This window comes from Pelophylax lessonae (genome assembly GCF_965119305.1).
Source record: "Pelophylax lessonae genome assembly, chromosome: 2".
In the NCBI taxonomy this organism is placed as follows: Eukaryota; Metazoa; Chordata; class Amphibia; order Anura; family Ranidae; genus Pelophylax; species Pelophylax lessonae.
In genome coordinates this window covers 395074324-395094870 of record NC_138769.1, presented here as the reverse complement: position 1 = coordinate 395094870, position 20547 = coordinate 395074324, and the positions used below count along the sequence as shown (strand labels likewise).

The following is a 20547-nucleotide window of genomic DNA, read 5'->3' as shown; positions in this document are numbered from 1 at the left end:
TGTCTTGATGCTATACTCTGAATAAAACGTGTTCCTTAAATATATATTCTGCTAAAAACAATAAATTTAGGGGATTATAATAAAGCAGTAATATCACTCGTTTGGCAGTATGGCTCCTTTAATATGACCAGCGCCTAATTCATGAAAGCCTTGCGTCACTTTTAGTACAAGTACTGAAACATGCACCAGATTCAGGTAGCTTTTACTATCGCCACTTTTGGAATCGGTCACTAGGACTGCGACCGATTCTAAAATAATTACCACCAATTCGCAGATAAGCAAACTGAAGGTAACTTGGATCAATTCAAAGTTGGCATACAGTTGAGGGGTTGGGTATTTATTACTAAAATGTATGAATGAGTTTGGCATTTAAGACATTGGTTGCCAAGATGAAAGCCATCCACGTCCTGGCAACCAATGTGGCAAATTACACTGAACTGACAGAGGGCAGAGCTTGATGGGGAACTCAGACTTATACCAATCAGGTCCGCCATGCATGTTTTTGACAGCAGATGGCAGTGGGCAGATTCTATAGCTGCTATTCAGTCCAATAGTGGCTTAGGAATCCTTACACTGTCATCCACTGTCAAACACAGACAAGGTGGACCTGATGGGGGAACTAGTCTCAGAATTCCCCATCAGGCTTCACACACCTGACAATGCAAATTCACAGTCACTGTGCCTGTGATTGATGGTACACAACAGTGGGTGGATTTCAAAAGGAATTCTAGGGTGTACGACACTATGGATTCTTCAAAGCATGTCTAATACTGCTGACTGTTCATTATATGCTTTGGTAAATTGCGGCTACATACTGTATATAGAACACACGCCTACACAAAGTATATTTGTGAAAGAAAAGCCTTCACGAAAAAATGGAATGAACCATTTTTGTAACATCGGAAATACCAGCTCTTGAGAAGCCTATACTTCTAGTAAGGCCGCCAAGCATCAACTTCCTATTTAAACATACACTTACGAAACAATGGGATGCTAAAAAAAAAAAAAAAAAAAAAAGTGCATGTGTCATGTGCTTTCTAAGAACCAAAAGCACAGCTGCCCTTTATAATAAAGACAAGGGTTCTACCACCTAACAGTGTAACCTACTAATAAGGAGATAAAGATTCCACATTGTGACAAACTCACTCCCCAACAAATGAATTTTTATGAAAGCATTTGTACATATCACGTACCAAACAGCTTTGAGTGTCAATGGCCTTCTAAAAAGGTATTTTTACACAATTAATAGGTACTGACAACATGTGCCCGTGTAGGGACACTTGAATTAAAGTGCTTCTAAAGCCTTAAAGTAGTTTTAAACCAATGGGTGTTTTTTTGGACCTGCAAGGTAAAGGCATAATGTGCTAGTATGCATCGCATACTAGCACATTATGTGAAACTTACTTGAAAACGAAGCCCTCCAGCGATAGGATGTAGGCAGCGTCCATCTTCACCATCCTTCCGGATGCGCAGACGTCACTCCCGCCCATGCAAAGGGGAGCAGTCATTCATGGTACAGGTATCTAAAGGAATGGCACGAGTGGCTGTTCCTTCAGAGCACATGCGCCGATGAAGTCATCGTCTGCATGTAATGTAAACATCTCCTAAGTGGTGCACGTTTGGGAGATATTTACAGCACCTAGAGGTGCGCCTTATTATAGGCTTTCCTATAAGTACAAATTATGCCTTTGAGTTTACTTCCACTTTAAGGTTTTTTTTTTTTTTTTACCATAATGCATTATATGCAATAAGGTAAAAATCATTCTGTGCTGCAAGATACCCCTAGCCCACCAATACTTACCTGATCCCAATCCAGCAATGTGCACAAGAGCACCAGCTGTCATTGCTGTCTCCTTCCTCATAAGGCAGATTGAAAGCAACAGGGGCCAATCAAATGCTGTGATTAGGGATGGAGCCGAGCCTCCCGGTCTGTGTCAACAGACGCAGACAGGGCGGCTCGGGACCAAGTCCACACAGGTGCCCCCCTAGAAAGCAGCTTTTTATAGGGCCACAGGGGAGGAGCCAGGAGAACAGGAAGGGGACCCCCAAAGAGGAGAATCAGGGATGCTCTGTGCAAAAGTACTGCAAAAGCAGGTAAGTATAACAGGTTTATTATTTTAACAAATAAAAAACTGGAGTTTTAAAAGTCACTTTAAACTAACGTTTCCCAACTCATGTCCTAAAGCAGCCCCAACAAGTCATGTGGTCGGAAAGCCTTCATCTGAAATGGTTGTTTTTGTTTCCGGATTCTGAGAAGCAGATTACAATGAACATATGCTTTGACCATACATGAATCAAAGCAACAGGCTTATTTAAAAGGGATTCGGTCATGTAAAAATCATGAAGGATGCCACTGCTGAATTCTCCTTTTGGGAATGCCAGTTCTCTGTCTGCTAAAGTTTTGGCATCAGTGGTGTCAGAGTCACTGACTCGGCCCAGATAGAAAGAAGGAATGCTGACACTTATTAAAAATATATCTGTTTTGGAGCTATGACTCAAAAGTGCTCAAGTCGGACATAAGCAAGTACCTAGCATTTTCTTCAAAGGCCAGCAATGTCAGTCCCATACTTCCATCGTGACAGTGTCACTTTATTGGCAGCCCTGAATGTTGAAATAATTAACTGTATAATAAGCAGTGCAATAAGAACGTTGAGTGCTTATACGATTACAAAGGGTGCAGTCATGAACAAGACATCTTGAAACCATGTAAATTAAAAATGAATATGACAATGGCATGTCAAAGGACTTCAAGCAGTCTTACAACTTGAAGTATTACACTTTCAAATACAAAAGTGGGACAAAATATAAAATAAGCATTCCCCACTACAGTTAATTGGAGACATTAATGAATCTTTACAGCAGGGATAATTTGTTTCTGGAAACATGAAAATGATATATTCCTTCAACATATCTGTCACCAATAAAAAAATAAATCCATTAAATAGAGCTCCTAGGGGGAGATGTTCTTTGTAATCGATCAAAAGTGAAGTTGGAAGAGCCAACACCACATGCCTAAGAATTCAGAGCCGTGTTGTAATGTCAAAGAGGAAGTTAGGAGCATAAAATATGTCTGGCCTTTTTTTTTTTTTTTTTTTTTTTTTTTTTTTTAACCTGCAGCATGTTTCAAGGGATAAAGTGTTAGGAAATGTGCATGCATTCCAAAGCTGTACAAATTATATTTTATTTTGTCTGGAGACATGCTTTAAAAAGAAAATGTTTTGACCATACTTTTGTGGGTCACAGGAGTGCACTTACTCTATTGCCTGCTATCAGCTGATGTCGCAGAGCGGCTCCAGGCTCAGAAAGGCTCCAGACCATATCATCAGGAGCTAGAGCCAGCTGGGTCTAGATCTCAGTGTGCCGTCACCACTCACTGCTCCTTGCAGACCGAGAACTAAACAATCAGCAGGCTGGGGGGCACCTAGGTTTTTATTATCTACAGCTCTATGATGGTTCTACTTGGGGACAGTTACCTCACAGTAGTCTGGCTATGGATGGGATATTTCGGTCGTAGTAATTAACTTAGTTGTGGATACATAATAAGGAAATGGCTGTGAGAGACAGCTTGAATAATTTTATCAGGATTGATACAAAGTGAGTTTAGGTTTCTGTGTAGCAAGGATTTAAAGATGTACATAGTTTAAATTATATGGGAACTCTACTTTTGCTTAGTTTCAGATGGAGCAAATGAGGTTCTGATTCCCTGCCATGCTTTGTCAGCTTACTTGGTGTTGGGTTGTTGTCTACCCATTAAAACCATGGATCTGCCATGTTCTTCATTTCCAATATATTCACTTGTATTGTTTACTAGGGAGCCAGCAACACAAGCATTAAGAAGTCACTGTTCCTGGTAGATTCTCCAGGACTAGAACCAGTTCAACTGAGGAGAAGAGCCCTGGCTAGCAATGCAGGACTGGGACTGGCACAAGATCTCCCCACAAGAGTTACCAACCACAGATAATCCCTGCCTTTCTAAATAGAAGATCCCTTTTCTGGATATGGGTGAATTGGGACTTTGTTATAGAGGAATGCATCTCATTAGTACTATAAAGTCTGAAGCAACTTGGAATTGTCCCAACTCACTCCCGAGATATGGCTTTTCAGATATTATGGAGCTTGAAAAGTTAAAAAAAAAAAAAAGTGCAGATAATTCAGAATGTCAGCAGATACAGTAATCTAGTACTGTAGACCATATTGGTAGATAAGTAAAGTTACCTCGGTTTCATCTTCATCCTGCTGATCCTCTATCAGTCCGTGTTCTCTGGAATCTGCATTAGGGGATACATTTTGGTCTGTCTGCAGTGAAGAAGTATGAAAAATATGTGAGACAAGGTGCAGAGCAGAAAAAAAAAAAAATGTCAATGTTTCTTAAGAATAACCCCAATACAGGCTTACTTTGAGGCTGGGTTTACACAGCTCCAGTTGTGGTTTGCAGTCCGGTTGTCCTGTGTGTTTGAGTTCACCAGTTCAGGTGCAAATTTTTCCCTGAATTAGCACCTGAACGGGACCCAAAAATACACAGGACCCTTTTCAAATGTGCACCGCAGCGGACATGTGTGAACTGGCTCCATTGAAAGGCATTCATACTTAAGTTATGCAAACCCAGTCTGAAGGTTTAGGCTCGAGGGCTGTCATCCAAAACCTGGTTTCTATTGAACATACATGAAGCCTACAAAGTCTAAAAAGACTGTACTGCATGCTTCATCAAAGTCAGCTCATTAGATAGTGCCACTCAAAATGATGACTGTACCAAAACCTGAATCTAGATTATATAGCATGACACTATTAGGAGTTTTAATCCCCATATATATTTAGAATATAAATAAACATTTTGACTGGACATACAGTGTCAAATTTTTAGGGTGATCTGGAGCTTTATTAGAAGATTTCTATTGCAATCTAAATGTTGGGGGGGAAGAAAGGAAAAAAAAACAGTCAAAAAGAAGGAAAATTTGCAACAGCTAAACAAACTGCACAATTTTTTTTTTTTTTTTTTCGTGATTGGACTTGTGGAAAACTAGAACCCTAGATTTTTTTTCCCTATGGCTGATGTCTCCTCTTCATGAAACCATTGTCACCCTAACAGCAAAAATTCCTGGTAAGAGTACTAATCCTTCTCCACTCTATCAAAAACTTATAATAGAGATTTTGGCTGGAAATAAGCATCACTACCTGGGTTTTGCGTCACCTAGAGGTGAATGGACACTGACAGACAGGAACTCCTCTATATTCTCTCACCTCCTTACAAGAGCATCAGTGCCAGAAGGTGATGGTCACTGATGTACAGTGCTCTACACAAGCATTGCCAGATTATCAATGGTTCCTGTAGGGATCAAGAGTTGACATTCCATGTTCATTCCAGCAGCTTTGACACTAAAAAAATTGATACCAGGGCCCCACTACAACAGAGGGACGGATTCACAGGGATTGCTTGTAATGTGACCTTTCAGTGCTGGACCCTGCATGTACAGAACTCTGCAGTAGTAACTAGTTTTCCACGGTGCTATACAGGTCCAGGGCAGTGGATCCCTGGAAAGGGTGGAAAGGAGGGAGGGGGGGGGGGGGGGTTTACATTCCTTGAGGGTCTGTTAGACACTGCCCCCCGTAATGGGTGAAAGTTGGATCTTGGTTTTTCTAAGCAGATCCAGCGGCAGGAATGGCGAATTCCAGATTGCCTTAGTCGACTTTCCCCTGGCAGTGCTGCCTGCCTTTCCAGATCTCACTAAAGGTTGTTGGGTTCCCAGTCTGTGTGCTCCCAGGCCAATTTTTAGACTTCGGGTACCTAAATTTCCTGTCAGTAAGATTGTCGTCCATCTGGGATTACTTCTGGCAAGGATATTAGGCTTTCCACTAGCAAGGATATTAGGCTTCCCATCAGGGTTTCTCTTCATTTTTTTAACTTGAGAAGTTCATCCCACGTGGCAGGGCACAAAGACCAGCTCCAGTGGATGAGAGAGTCCTGGCAGTCTTATAAACATATAATGGGCATTGTGGGTGGTTGCAGATAAGCCAGCCTGAATTTGTTTGCTACAGAGGGCAGTGCATTTCAGTCTGCTGGTAGATGTGACACCTGTGGGAGGAAGAAGACACTGGCAGCTGGGGTGTGATTTCTGGGACTCTGTACACTTGAGTATACTCCCGTACTGATTGGAACTGCATGTTAAGGCATAGGTCTCGATTTGTTCAGCACACTTGTTATGTCTAACAGGAAGTGTGGAGGTGGGAGCTCGCCTGGGAGGGGCACATGGCTGTCGTCAGGTCTGGAGGAGGGACCAGGTATAGCATGTGGTTCAGAGCCCCTGTGTTTGGTCTGGGGGCTACTAAAGTGACATCATCTGTATCCAAGGAGGACCCTGTGTCAGTGTTAACAGATTTAGAAAAACTTCGTAGGAAGTTTGCCTCCATTGGTCAGGGTGTAGAATGCACAGACCATCCCCTTCTCCTGGTTCCCCTCCAGTGTTGGAGAGGGAATGAGTGGACATCAAGAAAGAGGCAGAGGATGTGGAGTTTATAGGTGGTCAGATGGTAGATTCCTCTTCAGGGGATTCAGAGCCTGTGGAGTTTCAGGGTCAGTGTGTCTCTCAGAAAGCCTTCGTGAGCTCCTCATCCAATAGTTTTCCTCTTGTGGAATCTGCAGCTCCAAAGTGTCCATCATTGGGTTCCTGGTGGCCACCTCAGGGGATGCCAGCCTGTTGGGATGGGGAGGTGCGATGGGTCATTTCAGTGCTGGGGACTTGGTCTCCACAGGAAAGATTGCTGCCCATCAATATTCTAGAACTCTGGCGATTTGCCTGGTACTTATTTTTTTGGGCAGAACAGTTGTGGAGCCTTCCTGTAAGAGTTCAGTTATACAATGCTACAGCAGTGGCATAGGTCAATCACCATATGGGCATCAGGAGTTGTACAGCCCAGGAAGAGGGATCTCATTCTGTCCTGGGCAGAGATTGATGTCACCTATTTGTCTGCAGCACACATTCCTGGAGTGGAAAATTGGCAAGCGGATGTCCTCAGCCATCAGTGGTTGGTTCCAGGGGAGTGGTTCCTCCATCCAGAGGTGGTAACCAGAGGTGTTCAGGGTACTCTGTCAAAGATGGGGAATGCCAGATGTGGATCTGTTAGCATCCAGATTCAGTACGAAGCTGGGAGAGGTTTGCGTCCTGGACCAGGGATATGCAGGCATTTGCAATGGATGCCCTAGTGATGCCTTGGGATCAGTTCTCACCAATATATGCCTTTTCTCTAATTCAGCTTGTTCCACATCCGTTGCGCAGGATCCAGGTGAAGGGATCGCCAGTCACGCCAACTTTGTTGCACAGGAGGGCTTGCTATTTCCACATGGTAAACCTGCTAGTGGACAATCCGTGTACAATGCTGGCTCTCCTGGTCTTCCTGCACAAATGTCATATTTGCCACCCTTCTTTATGGTCGCTGGATTTAACGGCTTGGCTATTGAAGCCAGGATCTTGAAAAATAGGAGAGCATCTGGGGCAGGCATTCTCACACTGTTAAGGGCCAGGGAGGAGTCCTCGGGGAAGAGTTACAATAGGACCTGGAAAATTTTATTTAGCCAGGCTGAGAACTTCAATCCTCACAGTTATGTTATAGATCGCATTTTGTCTGTCCTCCAGTCTGGAGGAGATTTTGAAGCTGGGCCCGAGTATCTTTAGGTGCAGATTTCAACCTTGGCAATATTTTTTCCAGATACGAATTGTGTCCCATTCTCTGGTACAAGCCTTTATTCAAGGAGTCACGCATATAGTTCCTCCAGTTAGGTTTCCATTGCCTCTAAAATCTGTCAGTCAGACAATATCAGCTTGCAGAGACCCCCATTTAAGCCAATCCAGAATCACATTTGTGCTTCTCATGGAAAGTGGTCTTTCTGGTCACTTTTCCCTCAGCAAGGAAATCACAATTGGCGGCAGTTTCTCGCAGGGAGCGGTTTCGGATACTCCATAAAGAAAAAGGTAGGTCTTCATCATCCTCCATCTTTTTTGCCAAAGGCAGTTTCATCTTTTCATCTCAATTATGGTCTTGTCTTCCATTTGTCCCTGGCCTGAGTCGCCAGTGGACAGGGCCCTTCACAAGTTGGATGTGGTGCGGGCTGTAAACGTGTATTTGAGATTGACTGCTGCAATTAAGCAGTCAAATTCACCATTTGTCCTTCCAGAAGGACTGAGGAAAAGTTAGCCGTCTACTAAGTCGACCATTTCATGTTGGATTCAGCAGCCAATTTCTGAGTGTAGGGGTCTCTTGGGCTATCCATCATCAGGCCTCAGTGGAACTGGTATGCAGGGCTCTAACTTGGTCTTCGATTTACACTTTTACAGTAAATCACGGGACAGAGTTCCCTCCCCTCTCTGTTGGGAAATATTGCTTGTTACAAAACTGATGCTCTCCTAGGGAGGCAGGATTAGATAGGGGAGGACTTCCGGTCTTTGTTTGCGTTGCAATTGTATCCATTTACCTGTAGGTGTTGCATTTCCCATGTTTAATAAAGCTTGCTCTGTGTCCGATGATGTACTCCAAGAAATAGATTATACAGGTAAGTACATAAAATGGGATTTTTGACTTACTGTAAATTCCATTTCTCTGATGTTCTTTGACGGACACAGCTCCTGATATTCTTAACCATTGGGTTATTTTGCTACCTAGAGGAGTAGGACACTAGGAAGAAAAAAAGTCTGGCTATAGATACTCAGTTTTGTTACAAAGCACCAGGGGATGAGGAGGGGGCTCCCACCACCGAAATCACCGCTGCTATTTTCAATGGCAAACCACCACAAAATGGCTGCCAGACTACAAAAACATGGCCTCCGTGCAGTGAAACGCACAGGCTACTATAAAATGGTGGCACCAGGAGGCTTCCAGGGACCCAGGAGGGATCCCTAGGCCTCAGGGACAGACCCAGGCAGGAGTCCCCAACAGGTACAGCACAGCCAATCATCTTTTTGCCAGGCCTTTTACCATCACTAGTAAGCCGGCCTGCCCCCACCCCAGGAGGTGGACCAAAGCACCCAAACAGCCCCAGCATAAGTGGAGGGGGATGTGTAGGATGGGGGAGGGATGAAAAGGGGGGTGCCTGAAAGGGAAGGAAGGGAACCGGGGAGGTCTGACCATCCCAAGGAGGGGCCCACATCCACCCCAAAACCCTCCACAGTGGGAGAGGGGGACAGCTACTCACCACACCAGGAACCGAGTGGGCACACCTCCAGAAAGAACCCCTCTCCATCAAAATGAGGGGGCTGTCGGCCAGGAGGAACGTTGCGACTTGGGCCAAGACCCAGTCATATGCGACCTCGCGAGGCATTTAACTCGCATGCCAGCCCCCGTCCAGTGGGGCTGTGTCACGGCCGACCTTGCGCGGAGCTGAGGTCTGCCCACACCCGCTGGCCAGACTGGGTTGACCACTAGATCTAGATTATCCTGCCCGTCGCCCAGATTGTAGATCTCACAGGAAAATACCAGGAGAAAAAAAATTTCTATCCAAAAAAGAAAAAAATATTTGCCAGGACCAGAGATCCCAGCAAGGAACTAGGTCCTTGGTCCTTACTCCTGACTAGGCAGAAAAAAAAACTGAGTACCTATAGCAGGGATACCCCCCCCTGGGACTGCCCATAGGTGTAGGCAGACTTTTTCAGTGTAGTGTGGTGTAAGGGGCAGTATAACCTAATGGTTAAGAATATCAGAAGCTGTGTCCGACAATGAATTAAAGAGGAATGCTGTTTTACCAAAGCACATAAAATTATACCCACAGCCTTCAGACATGGTCTTGCTTTCATTTTTACCCTAAACAGAACAAAGACAGCTAGTATGATACATCTTGCTACAAATCACTGACAGTATGACTTTTAGACCGCATTCACATTGATCCGACTTGGACCGCGACTTGTCAGCCTGACAAGTCGCGGTCCGTCACGCTCCTATTGTGTAGTACAGGAGCCGTACTAATAGGAGTGACACAAGTCACTACGACTTAGAAAAAAGGGTCCTGTACTACTTCGGGGCGACCTGGAGGCGACTTGCATAGACATTCATTTTATGAAGTCCGTGCAAGTCGCGCCGAAGTCGCGCTGCACGCGACTTCAGAGGTCGCCCCGTAAGTCGGAGCAACGTAGTGTGAACCGAGCCTAAGACCCTTTGATTAAAAGCTGGACGCTAGCCAAACCACCAAAAACACTGATGAAATACATATAGGGGAGCTGCCAAAGGACTTGTGAATCTGTCCATCAAGTCCTGAGATGTACACAACTCTGCCACACAGCTGACCCCTATCGGACTGAAGAGGGGGGGCGGGGGCCTGATCTTTTTCTGCTGCAATTTCACTTACAAGTCTCCTCCACATTCCCAGCCTGTGAGTGGAGAGTGAAAGGAGATACAGCAACAGATGGAGTGCATCCATCTACCACATATCCTCCAGTTAGCATGCTCCCTGCACTGCAACACAACGGATTGGTTTCTTGGGCTGTATTGTATTAAAAAATATAGAGCTGAATTATGTGCCTTTTATTTCTGCATGGAGTTCAGAATTAAATGAAGGATGTTATTCAGAACCTAGATATGACTCACAGCAAATCAATGACAGAGCAGCTTTGTAAATAAGATGCGAGCAGCTCAGTGCTAGACTATGGGTTACCAAGCATGAAATGAGTGCTATCAGGCTGAAGTAGCAAAATCAAGGAAGCTGAACAATGCTGTGTTGTGCGCTTGCTATGATCATAGCAGATGAATGACAAAGAAAGTAGTAGCCATTAGCATTCACTTGGAGGTCTCTGTGGTTCGAGAGGTCAAAAACGTACCACAAGTTATTGAAGGTACTAAAATGAAGAGACATTTTCGTAACTTTTCAAGGACTACGAACTGCATCATAATAGATAACTTTTGAATCACAGCCTGATGGGATGCAGATGGCTACTGTTGCATATTCTTTACACAGTGCTGCCTTTGTTTAGACATCATAAGGTAAAGACTGTCAAGTTACCTTGCTTCCTACATGTCACAGGATTTCCATAATACCATGCAGGATCAGACTCGATCCATCCCACAGCCATCTCCAGACATGGTTATGCCTAGTTTTACAGGTGTTTCTACTGGATTTCCAGGGCCAAGCCTAGATCTTGACTAGTTTGCAATACTTGTAGGTGTCCCCATTTGTTTTTGTATATTCCTCCCAATCTTTTTACAAATCAGCAGTCAGTGATAAGCAGTGAGTAAATTTAAAAGTAGCATGCATGAACAGTTCATTAAATCAGTAGTAAATTGCCCTTACAGTAATAAAATGCTTCAAGTATTGCGAATATCACGGCTACACACAATAAAATTTCAACCAGTTCAAACCTTCCAAAGCCAACTGATAAGTATGTAAATAAATACTTTCTGTATGAATGCAACTAAAAAAGGTATACGCAAGAAAAGAACTATAGTGAAGGAGACTTGGCCACTTACCGTTGGAACGTCTTGTGTTGGCTGTGTCTGAGATGGGCCATTTCCTGCTCTGTGGCTGCTCTGTCTAAATGAAATTGGGGGCACAATCGTCACATCTGGGTAGGGCATGGGCCTCAGTCCCAAAACAAGCTGTACTAAATCCTCTTTCTCGCGACATAAGTCAGTGGGTATGTCTCTCATGGACAAGTAGTCTCGAAGATCTTTTACTTTTAACTTTAATAACTCATCCCGGGTAAAGGAAGTGGAACGTATCCTTCGGCACACCTGACAAAGAGGTAGGCCATCGTTTAGTTGCTGAATACACGATCCACAGAAGGTGTTTCTGCAATCCATGCATGAAGTCTGGAAAGAAAAAAAAAAAAATACTGACTAACCAGGCAAGAAGCAGTGTTCAAAGCCACACTTAATAATGGAGCAGGATGTCATACATAAACCTTACGCAATATCATAGGTTAACATTCGACTCCTTTTATAAATACAGTATAAAATAGGCTACCCTGAAAGATGTATGCTACAGATTCTTAGTGCCTACAGTAACCATACAGAAAGCTCCCAATTCCAGCCATGAATATGCATACTATTACCTCCCTAACAGCAACCATATTTACTGCCGCGATACAGCAGTCAAATATAGATTCCCCATAAACCCTGGCACTAGTGTTGTCATGGTGATATACAAACACCTAGCACCCCCTCTTCTCTGTGCCATAGGTCATGAAATCAAGTCAAATGACACAGAACGGTAGAAGCCAGGTCTTGCTTTCTGGTAACATGCAGTGGTCCCCCACCTGATTAGTACCTCTTAGTGGGGTATCTTATGGCCAGGAAGTTTCATCACTAGGACATTTTCCAGTCACTATAGTGACCTGCGAGCAGAATTGATCTAGTCCTTGGTTACAAAAAATTACCATTTATGCCTTTGCCAGGCTTATAACTAAGCCCTGAAAAATTTTAGCACCAAGACAAGGTAACCATTTGGCAGATCCAGCACGGCTCAGGGCTACCAAAGTCAATGCTAAGCAATGACAAAGCAGTGGTAGCAAACTACAGCCATTTGCTTGCCAATATCTGACTCTTGGGGCAGTATACAGCCCACTGATACAATGCAGTATTCTGCCCACTGATGCCAACAATGGGGCATAAATCCTGCCACTAACAGCAACAATGGAACACAATTCCTCCCCCTAATACCAAAGATGGCACACGGTTTACTCCCAATGATTCCAGAAAAAAAATCTCCATTCCCACTGGCCACAGTCTGTTCGGCCCCTCCAAAGTCTGAAGGACAGTAAACTGTCCCTTTGTTTAGAAAGTCTGGAGACAAATGAAAGGCTACAGGTACATCCTGTACTGGGATAATGGCCATCTTAGCTAAGGGCAGAGCTCACTGCAAATGACTTGGTCCAGTTCCCACATGTAGCCAAGTCAACTAACCACATTTTTTGGTGTATAACTCATCTTTTGATAAGAGCAGAACTTAGGGCTTGCTAGGAAAGTAGATTTATGCTTTCAGCAACTATGTTTTGATGTGAATATCTGGATTACTTGTAAATTACATAAAGGCTTAGAAAAAAAAAATGTAAACTCTGTATGTTCCTATGTGACCCTGCGAGCTACTTAAACAAAAACGAGCTGAGCTGCTGGCACTGACCACAATCCCATACTGTATATGTGCTAAATTGACGACACATTCACAATAATCCAGCGCTGCAGTGGCTCAATATGATAGATAGCGTCAATGAAAATCATAAAATACACTGGAAAAAAATATATATAAAATATTTGCACGTGTCAAGTGTCCTAATAATCCAAAACCATTTATCACAGATATTTCCAATATATAACAAAATTAAATGCGATCCAAATTTTTTTTAAAAATGATTGATCATAAATGTCCATACAATCAAGATCCTGTTCGCTCCGCATAGAAATCAGATCCGGAATCGAGTGAAGATCAGGAGGTACAAGTGTGGTGAGACAGGTTATCTATACATCTTGGTTATCTAGTTGAGGTGGCGGGTACTTTATCAGTCTCTGGATGCCATGATTTCTATATGAGGAGATAAAAGAAGGTTTGGAGAGCTGGCTGTAGCCCTAGAGAGGCTAAAACCTATTTCTGACCCTACTTGATTGTGGTGGTTACACTACCCCAGGTAAGAATATGCCTGGTGGGGGGGGGGGGGGGGGGGGGGGGAGTACTCTGTGGTGACACACGTTTTTGATTATTCAAGCAGGGGAAAAGGAGTGAGAGGGTTTGAAAAGCACAGTTTGTGGTTCAATATTTGGAGAATGCTGCACACTTTTATTTACATGGACACTTATGATAAATCATTTATTTTTTAAATCGCACAAATTTTGTGGATCACACTCAATTTTGTTATATACACACACACTAATATATATAACCTATACACAGTATCTCACAAATGTGAGTACACCCCTCACATTTTTGTAAATATTTTTTTTTTTTATACCTTTTCATGTGACATCACTGAAGAAATTACACTTTGCTACAATGTAAAGTAGTGAGTGTACAGCTTGTGTAACAGTGTCAATTTGCTGTCCCCTCGAAAAAACTCAACCCACAGCCATTATTGTCTAAAGCGCTGGCAACAAAAGTGAGTACACCCCTAAGTGAAAATGTCAAAATTGGGCCCAATTAGCCTTTTTTCCTCCCCGGTGTTACAAGGTCTCATGTGTGAATGGGGAGCAGATGTGTTAAATTTGGTGTTAAACACTCTCACTCTCTCATACTGGTCACTGGAAGTTCAATATGGCACCTAATGGTAAAGAACTAAAGAAAGGATCTGAAAAAAGAATTGTAACGCTACATAAAGATGGCCTAGGCTATAAGAAGATTGCCAAGACCCCTGAAACTGAGCTGCAGCATGGTGGTCAAGAACATACTGCATTTTAACAGGACAGGTTCCACTCTGAACAGGCCTTGTCACAGTCGACCAAAAATGTTGAGTGCATGTGCTCAGTATCCAGAGGTTGTCTTTGGGAAAAAGATGTATGATTGCTGCCAGCATTGCTGCAGAGTTTGAAGGGGTGGGGTCAGCCTGTCAGTACTCACACCATACTCCGCACACTGCATCATAGGCAGCTCTCTAATTAGGCAAATTAGGCGGTCGCCTAAGGCCTCGCACCTACAGGGGCCTCGCGGCCAGTGGCGGCGCGACAATATTTAGAAGGGCGCAGTCAGGGAAATCTCCCAAGTAAAAGATTTTTTTAAATCCTCGGATATAACAGTTGCAGCAGTTCCTTCACTGCGGCTGCCAGGTGTCTGTTGTCCGCTGTCCCCGCCTTCTCTGCCTGAGGATTGGCCGTCTGATCATGTAATCCCAAGATGTGGAGGAATCAGTGGGCGTGTACCTGCATCAGTAGGAAGTGATTGCCCGGTCAGCTCACTCTGCTATCATCGGTTGTTGCTCTGGGAGGAGAGCTCTGCCCTGGCCCAGGAACATACAGGTAACCAGGCCCCGACTTGTCACTCTGCAGGCTGGTCAGTGGTGTCTACTACACAAAGGGGGTGAGTAGCCCCAGGGAAGTTGGAAGAGTCTTGGAATGGTTGGTGGAGGAGGAGAAGAAGAAGGCGGCCCTGGGTGGCTGGGGGAGGAGAGGGCCCCTGGGTGGCTAGGGGGAGAAGGACCCTGGGTGGCTAGGGGGAGAAAAAGGAGAGGGCCCCTGGGTGGCTGGGGGAGAAGAAGGAGAGGGCCCCTGGGTGGCTGGGGGAGAAGAAGGAGAGGGCCCCTGGGTGGCTGGAGGAGAAGAAGGAGAGGGCCCCTGGGTGGCTGGAGGAGAAGAAGGAGAGGGCCCCTGGGTGGCTGGAGGAGAAGAAGGAGAGGGCCTCTGGGTGGCTGGAGGAGAAGAAGGAGAGGGCCCCTGGGTGGCTGGAGGAGAAGAAGGAGAGGGCCCCTGGGAGAAGAAGAAGGAGAGGGCCCCTGGGTGGCTGGAGGAGAAGAAGAAGAGGGCCCCTGGGTGGCCGGGGAAGAAGAAGAGGGCCCCTGGGTGGCCGGGGAAGAAGGAGAGGGCCCCTGGATGGCCAGGGAAGAAGGAGAGGGCCCCTGGGTGGCCAGGGAAGAAGGAGAGGGCCCCTGGGTGGCCAGGGAAGAAGGAGAGGGCCCCTGGGTGGCCAGGGAAGAAGGAGAGGGCCCCTGGGTGGCCGGGGAAGAAGGAGAGGGCCCCTGGGTGGCCGGGGAAGAAGGAGAGGGCCCCCGGTTGGCCGGGGGAGAAGGAGAGGGCCCCCGGTTGGCCGGGGGAGAAGGAGAGGGCCCCCGGTTGGCCGGGGCAGAAGGAGAGGGCCCCCGGTTGGCTGGGGCAGAAGGAGAGGGCCCCAGGTTGGCTGGGGCAGAAGGAGAGGGCCCCCGGTTGGCTGGGGCAGAAGGCGAGGGCCCCCGGTTGGCTGGGGCAGAAGGCGAGGGCCCCCGGTTGGCTGGGGGAGAAGGAGAGGGCCCCCGGTTGGCTGGGGGAGAAGGAGAGGGCCCCCGGTGGCTGGGGGAGAAGGAGAGGCCCCCTGTGACGCCAGAGTCAGTTGCCAGCTAAGAGAGTGGAGCTGAGCCAGTCCTGCATATCTGACATCAAAGCCAAACATGGTGGAGCTGGAGCCCTTTGCTCTACACAATGACAGCACCCGAGGTGGAAGGTGAGGGGTAGCGGGCTGTGACATTATATAGCATATGGACTGGTTGGAGTTGTTTTTTCCCCGCAGCTGTGAGGGACTGAGGAATGACAGCCCACTATGCTGGGACTTATAGTGCCCTAGAATGTGGAGGACTGAGGAATCCTCAGTCCCTCAGAGAGGGCACTACAAGTTCCAGAACAGCAGGCTGCCATGCCTTAGTCCCCACAGAGGGCACTACAAGTCTTAGCATAGCAGGCAGCAGTTCCTCAGTCCCCTACAGAGAGCAGTACAAGTCCAAGCATAGCAGGCTTCCATTCCTCAGGGAGGAATGTCAGTGCACTATACTGGAGTATACAATGCCCTCTGTGGGGACTCAGATATGGCAGCCTTCTGCAGTGGTACTTGCTGTGCCCTAGACTGTGGTGGACTGAGGAAGGGAAGTGTAAGGGGGGTCTCTGGAAACTCTCTGATGCGAGGGGGAGCTTTGGTGACCACAGAGTTCTCTTTTACACCAGAGTCCCCAGCTTTCCCCCTCAAATCAGGGTTCCTAGAACTCCTCTTACATCAGAGTCTTTAGAGTTCCCTCTTACAGTGTAAGGGGGAAACTCTGGAGACTCTGATGTAAAGGGGGCTCTGTGAAATTTGATTTAAGAGGGGGACTCTAATGTAAAGAGGAATTCTGTGGACTCTGATGTAAGGAGGAGATGCTGGGGGGAATCTGATTTAAAGGAGAACTCTTATGTAAGGGGGGGACACTGAACTCTGCTGTAAGGAGGGACTTAGGCAATCATGACCTATAGGGAAATGCTGGGGACTGATGTAAGAGCAGACATACATTTATATATATATATATATATATATATATATATATATATATATATATATATTTATTATATATACCCGATGTTTAATCATTTTTGATTAAAGAAGAATTGGTTAGAGAAAATTCTAGAAACTGAATTCATAGTACAAAAAGTTAAAGGCTCTTAATATATGCAATTTATACAGTTAATTTGTTTCGCTTGAATTATTTTTCCCATTATGGGCATGAGTGTGGCCTCATGTCCAAGTTTTGCCTTAGGCCTCAGAAAGCCTAGAGCCGCCTCTGCACTGCATCAAATTGGTCTGCATGGCTGTCGCCCCAGAAGGAAGCCTCTTCTAAAGATAATGCACAAGAAAGCCTGCAAACATTTTGCTGAAGACCAGCAGACTAAGAATATGGGATTACTGGAACCATGTCCTGTGGTCTAAAGAGACCAAGATAAACTTATTTGGTTCAGATGGTGTCAATCGTGTGTGGCGGCAACCAGGTGAGGAGTACAAAGACAAGGTGTGTCTTGCCTACGGTCAAGCATGGTGGTGGGGGTGTCATGGTCTGGGGCTACCAGCACTGGGGAGCTACAATTTATTTAGGGAACCATGAATGCAAACATGTACTGTGACATACTGAAGCAGAGCATGATCCCCCTCCCTTTAGGGACTGGGCCGCAGGGCAGTATTCCAAAATGATAACGACCCCAAACATATCTTTAAGACGACCAATGCCTTGCTAAAGAAGCTGAGGGTAAAGGTGATGGACTGGCCAGGAATGTCTCCAGACCTAACCCCTATTGAGCATCTGTGGGGCATCTTCAAAATGAAAGGTGGAGGAGCAAAAGGTCTCCAACATCCACCAACTCCATGATGTCGTCATGGAGGAGTGGGAGAGGACTCCAGTGGCAACCTATGAAGCTCTGGTGAACGCCATGCCCAAGAGGGTTAAGACCATTCTGGAAAATAATGGTGGCCGCACAAAATATTGACACTTTGGGCCCAATTTGGACATTGTCACTTAGGGTTGTACTCACTTTTGTTGCCAGCAGCTTAGACATTAATGGCTGTGTGTTGAGTTACTTTGAGGGGACAGCAAATTGACACTGTTAGAGCTGGTTCACACTATCACTACCAGAAAGTCGCCCCGTGACTTGAAGAGACTTGTTTAGAGACTTGGAAGAGACTTGTTTAGAGACTTGGAAGAGACTTGGAAGAGACTTGGAAGAGACTTGGAAGAGACTTGGAAGAGACTTGGAAGAGACTTGGAAGAGACTTGGAAGAGACTTGGAAGAGACTTGGAAGAGACTTGGAAGAGACTTGGAAGAGACTTGGAAGAGACTTGGAAGAGACTTGGAAGAGACTTGGAAGAGACTTGGAAGAGACTTGTGCACTACTTTGAAGAGACAGGCGACTTTGTCTGTGGGGAATGCCTGGCTAATCTCTTTCTTCATCCTGGAAAGTCCGATAACAAGTCGTGTCAATTAAGATAAGGCGGCAACTCCCATTGAAGTGTATGGGACAGTCGGATCACAGGTCGCCTCAAAGTAGTACAGGACCCTTTTCTGAAGTCGGAGCAACTTTAGTGCCAATTAATACGGCACTGATTGATTAACATTGCTTTTGTTATGTCAAGCTACCTGGGGCAACACAAGTTGCCTCACAAGTCGCGCTAGTGTGAATGGGCTCTTATACAAGCTGTACACTTACTACTTTACATTGTTGCAAAGTGTCATTTCAATGTTGTCACATGAAAAGATAATAATATTTACAAAAATGTGAGGGGTGTACTAACTTTTGTGAGATACTGTACACACACACACAAAATCAAAACAATTAAAGGAGCGCTTTTTAATCGGTACAGCATCAAGTCAATTAAACTCCTGGGATATTGATCTGGTCAGTTAAGTAGTGGAGGGATTGTTAATCAGTATCATCTGCTTTAGTGTTAATTAAATTAACAGGTGCACCAGATAGGCAACAATGAAACAACCCCCAAAACCGGAATGGTTTTACAAGTGGAGGCCAATTAAAAATGTTTTCCCTACTCATTTTTTCTGACTGTTTTTCACAAATTTTGCATTTGGCTAGAGTAAGTGTCACTCCTGATAGCACGAGGAGACACCTGGATTCTAGAGATTGCACAGGCAGTCCAACTCCTCCAGGATGGCACATCAATACGTGCCATTGCCAGAAGGTTTGCTGTGTCTCCCAGCACAGTCTCAAGAGCATGGAGGAGATTCCAGGAGACAGGCAGTTGCTCTAGGAGAGCTGGATGGGGCCATATAAGGCCCGTAACCCATCAGCAGGACTGGCATCTGTTCCTTTGTGCACGGAGGAACAGGACGAGCACCGCCAGAGCCCTACAAAAGGACCTCCAGCAGGCCACTGGTGTGAATGTCTCTGACCAATCAAACAGACTTCATGAGGGTGGCCTGAGGGCCCAACGTCCTAGTGGGCCCTGTTCCCACTGCGTGGCACCATGGAGTTTGACTGGCATTTGCCATTGGACACTAGAATTGCAGGTCTGCAACTGGCACCCTGTGGTTTTCACAGATGAGAGCAGGTTCACCCTGAGCACATGTGACAGACAAAGGGTCTGGAGAAGCCATGGAGAACATTATGCTCCCTGGAACATCATTCAGCATGACCGGTTTTGATGGTGGGGCAGTGATGGTCTGGAGAGGCATATCTATGGAGGGACCCACAGACCTCTATAGGCTAAACAAAGGCACCCTGACTGCCATTAGGAATTGGTATGAAATCCTCGGACCCATTGTCAAACCATACACTGGTGCAGTGGGTTCTGGGTTCCTCCTGGTGCACGACAATCCCCAGCCTTATGTGGCAAGAGTATGCACTCAGTTCCTGGAGAATGAAGGAATTGATCCCTTTAAATGGCCCCAAAGCTTGCCTGACCTAAATCCAATAGAACACCTCTGGGACATTATGTTTCGGTTCATCCAATGCTACCAAGTTGCACCTCAGTCTGTTTAGGAACTCAGTGATGCCCTGGTCGTCACCATCCGTCGTCTCATTAGCAGCATGCCCCATCGTCAGGCATGCATACAAGCACGTAGGGGCCATACAAATGACTGAGTATCATTCTGAGTTGCTGCAATGAAATGTCATAATTTTTTCACTTTGATTTTTGTGGTGTCTGAGTTCAGCCCTCTGTAGACTGATAATTTTCGTTTCCATCAAACAATGTGGCATTCTTTCGTTCCTAACACATTACCCATTCCATATCAGTATAGATACTCAGCAGGATGTTTTTCCCCATTGAGATCTGATGTGTTTTCAAATAGTTCCTTTAATTTTTTTGAGATGGATTTATATTATATATATATATATATATATATATATATATATATATATATATATATATATATATATATATATATATATATATATATATATATATATATATATATATATATATATATATATATATATATATACACACACACATATATACACATACACACACACACCAGTGTGTGTGTGTAATTATTCTGGTCAGCAAGATGTACAAAGCCAGGGTGGTTAAGGTGGCCAAGAAAATGCAAACACACACCAACCTGAATGCTGAGGTGACATCACGACGTGTGTCGGGCAAACAAAGCATGGCATTTGTGACAACTTGGGTCAGCAGATCACCAAGCAAACAA

The 20547-nt window shown here is 45.3% G+C and overlaps 1 protein-coding gene across 1 annotated transcript in view; it reads right to left on the bottom strand.

The window, feature by feature from the left end:
• The window catches only part of RFFL (ring finger and FYVE like domain containing E3 ubiquitin protein ligase), a 114993-nt gene that overhangs the window by 23122 nt on the left and 71324 nt on the right, over window positions 1-20547 (bottom strand). The window contains exons 3-4 of the mRNA XM_082244310.1: window positions 11443-11784; window positions 4216-4296 (exon numbers count right to left, since the gene is read on the bottom strand). Coding sequence (XP_082100436.1) covers window positions 4216-4296; window positions 11443-11784 — 423 coding nt within the window. The remainder of the gene's footprint in view (window positions 1-4215; window positions 4297-11442; window positions 11785-20547) is intronic.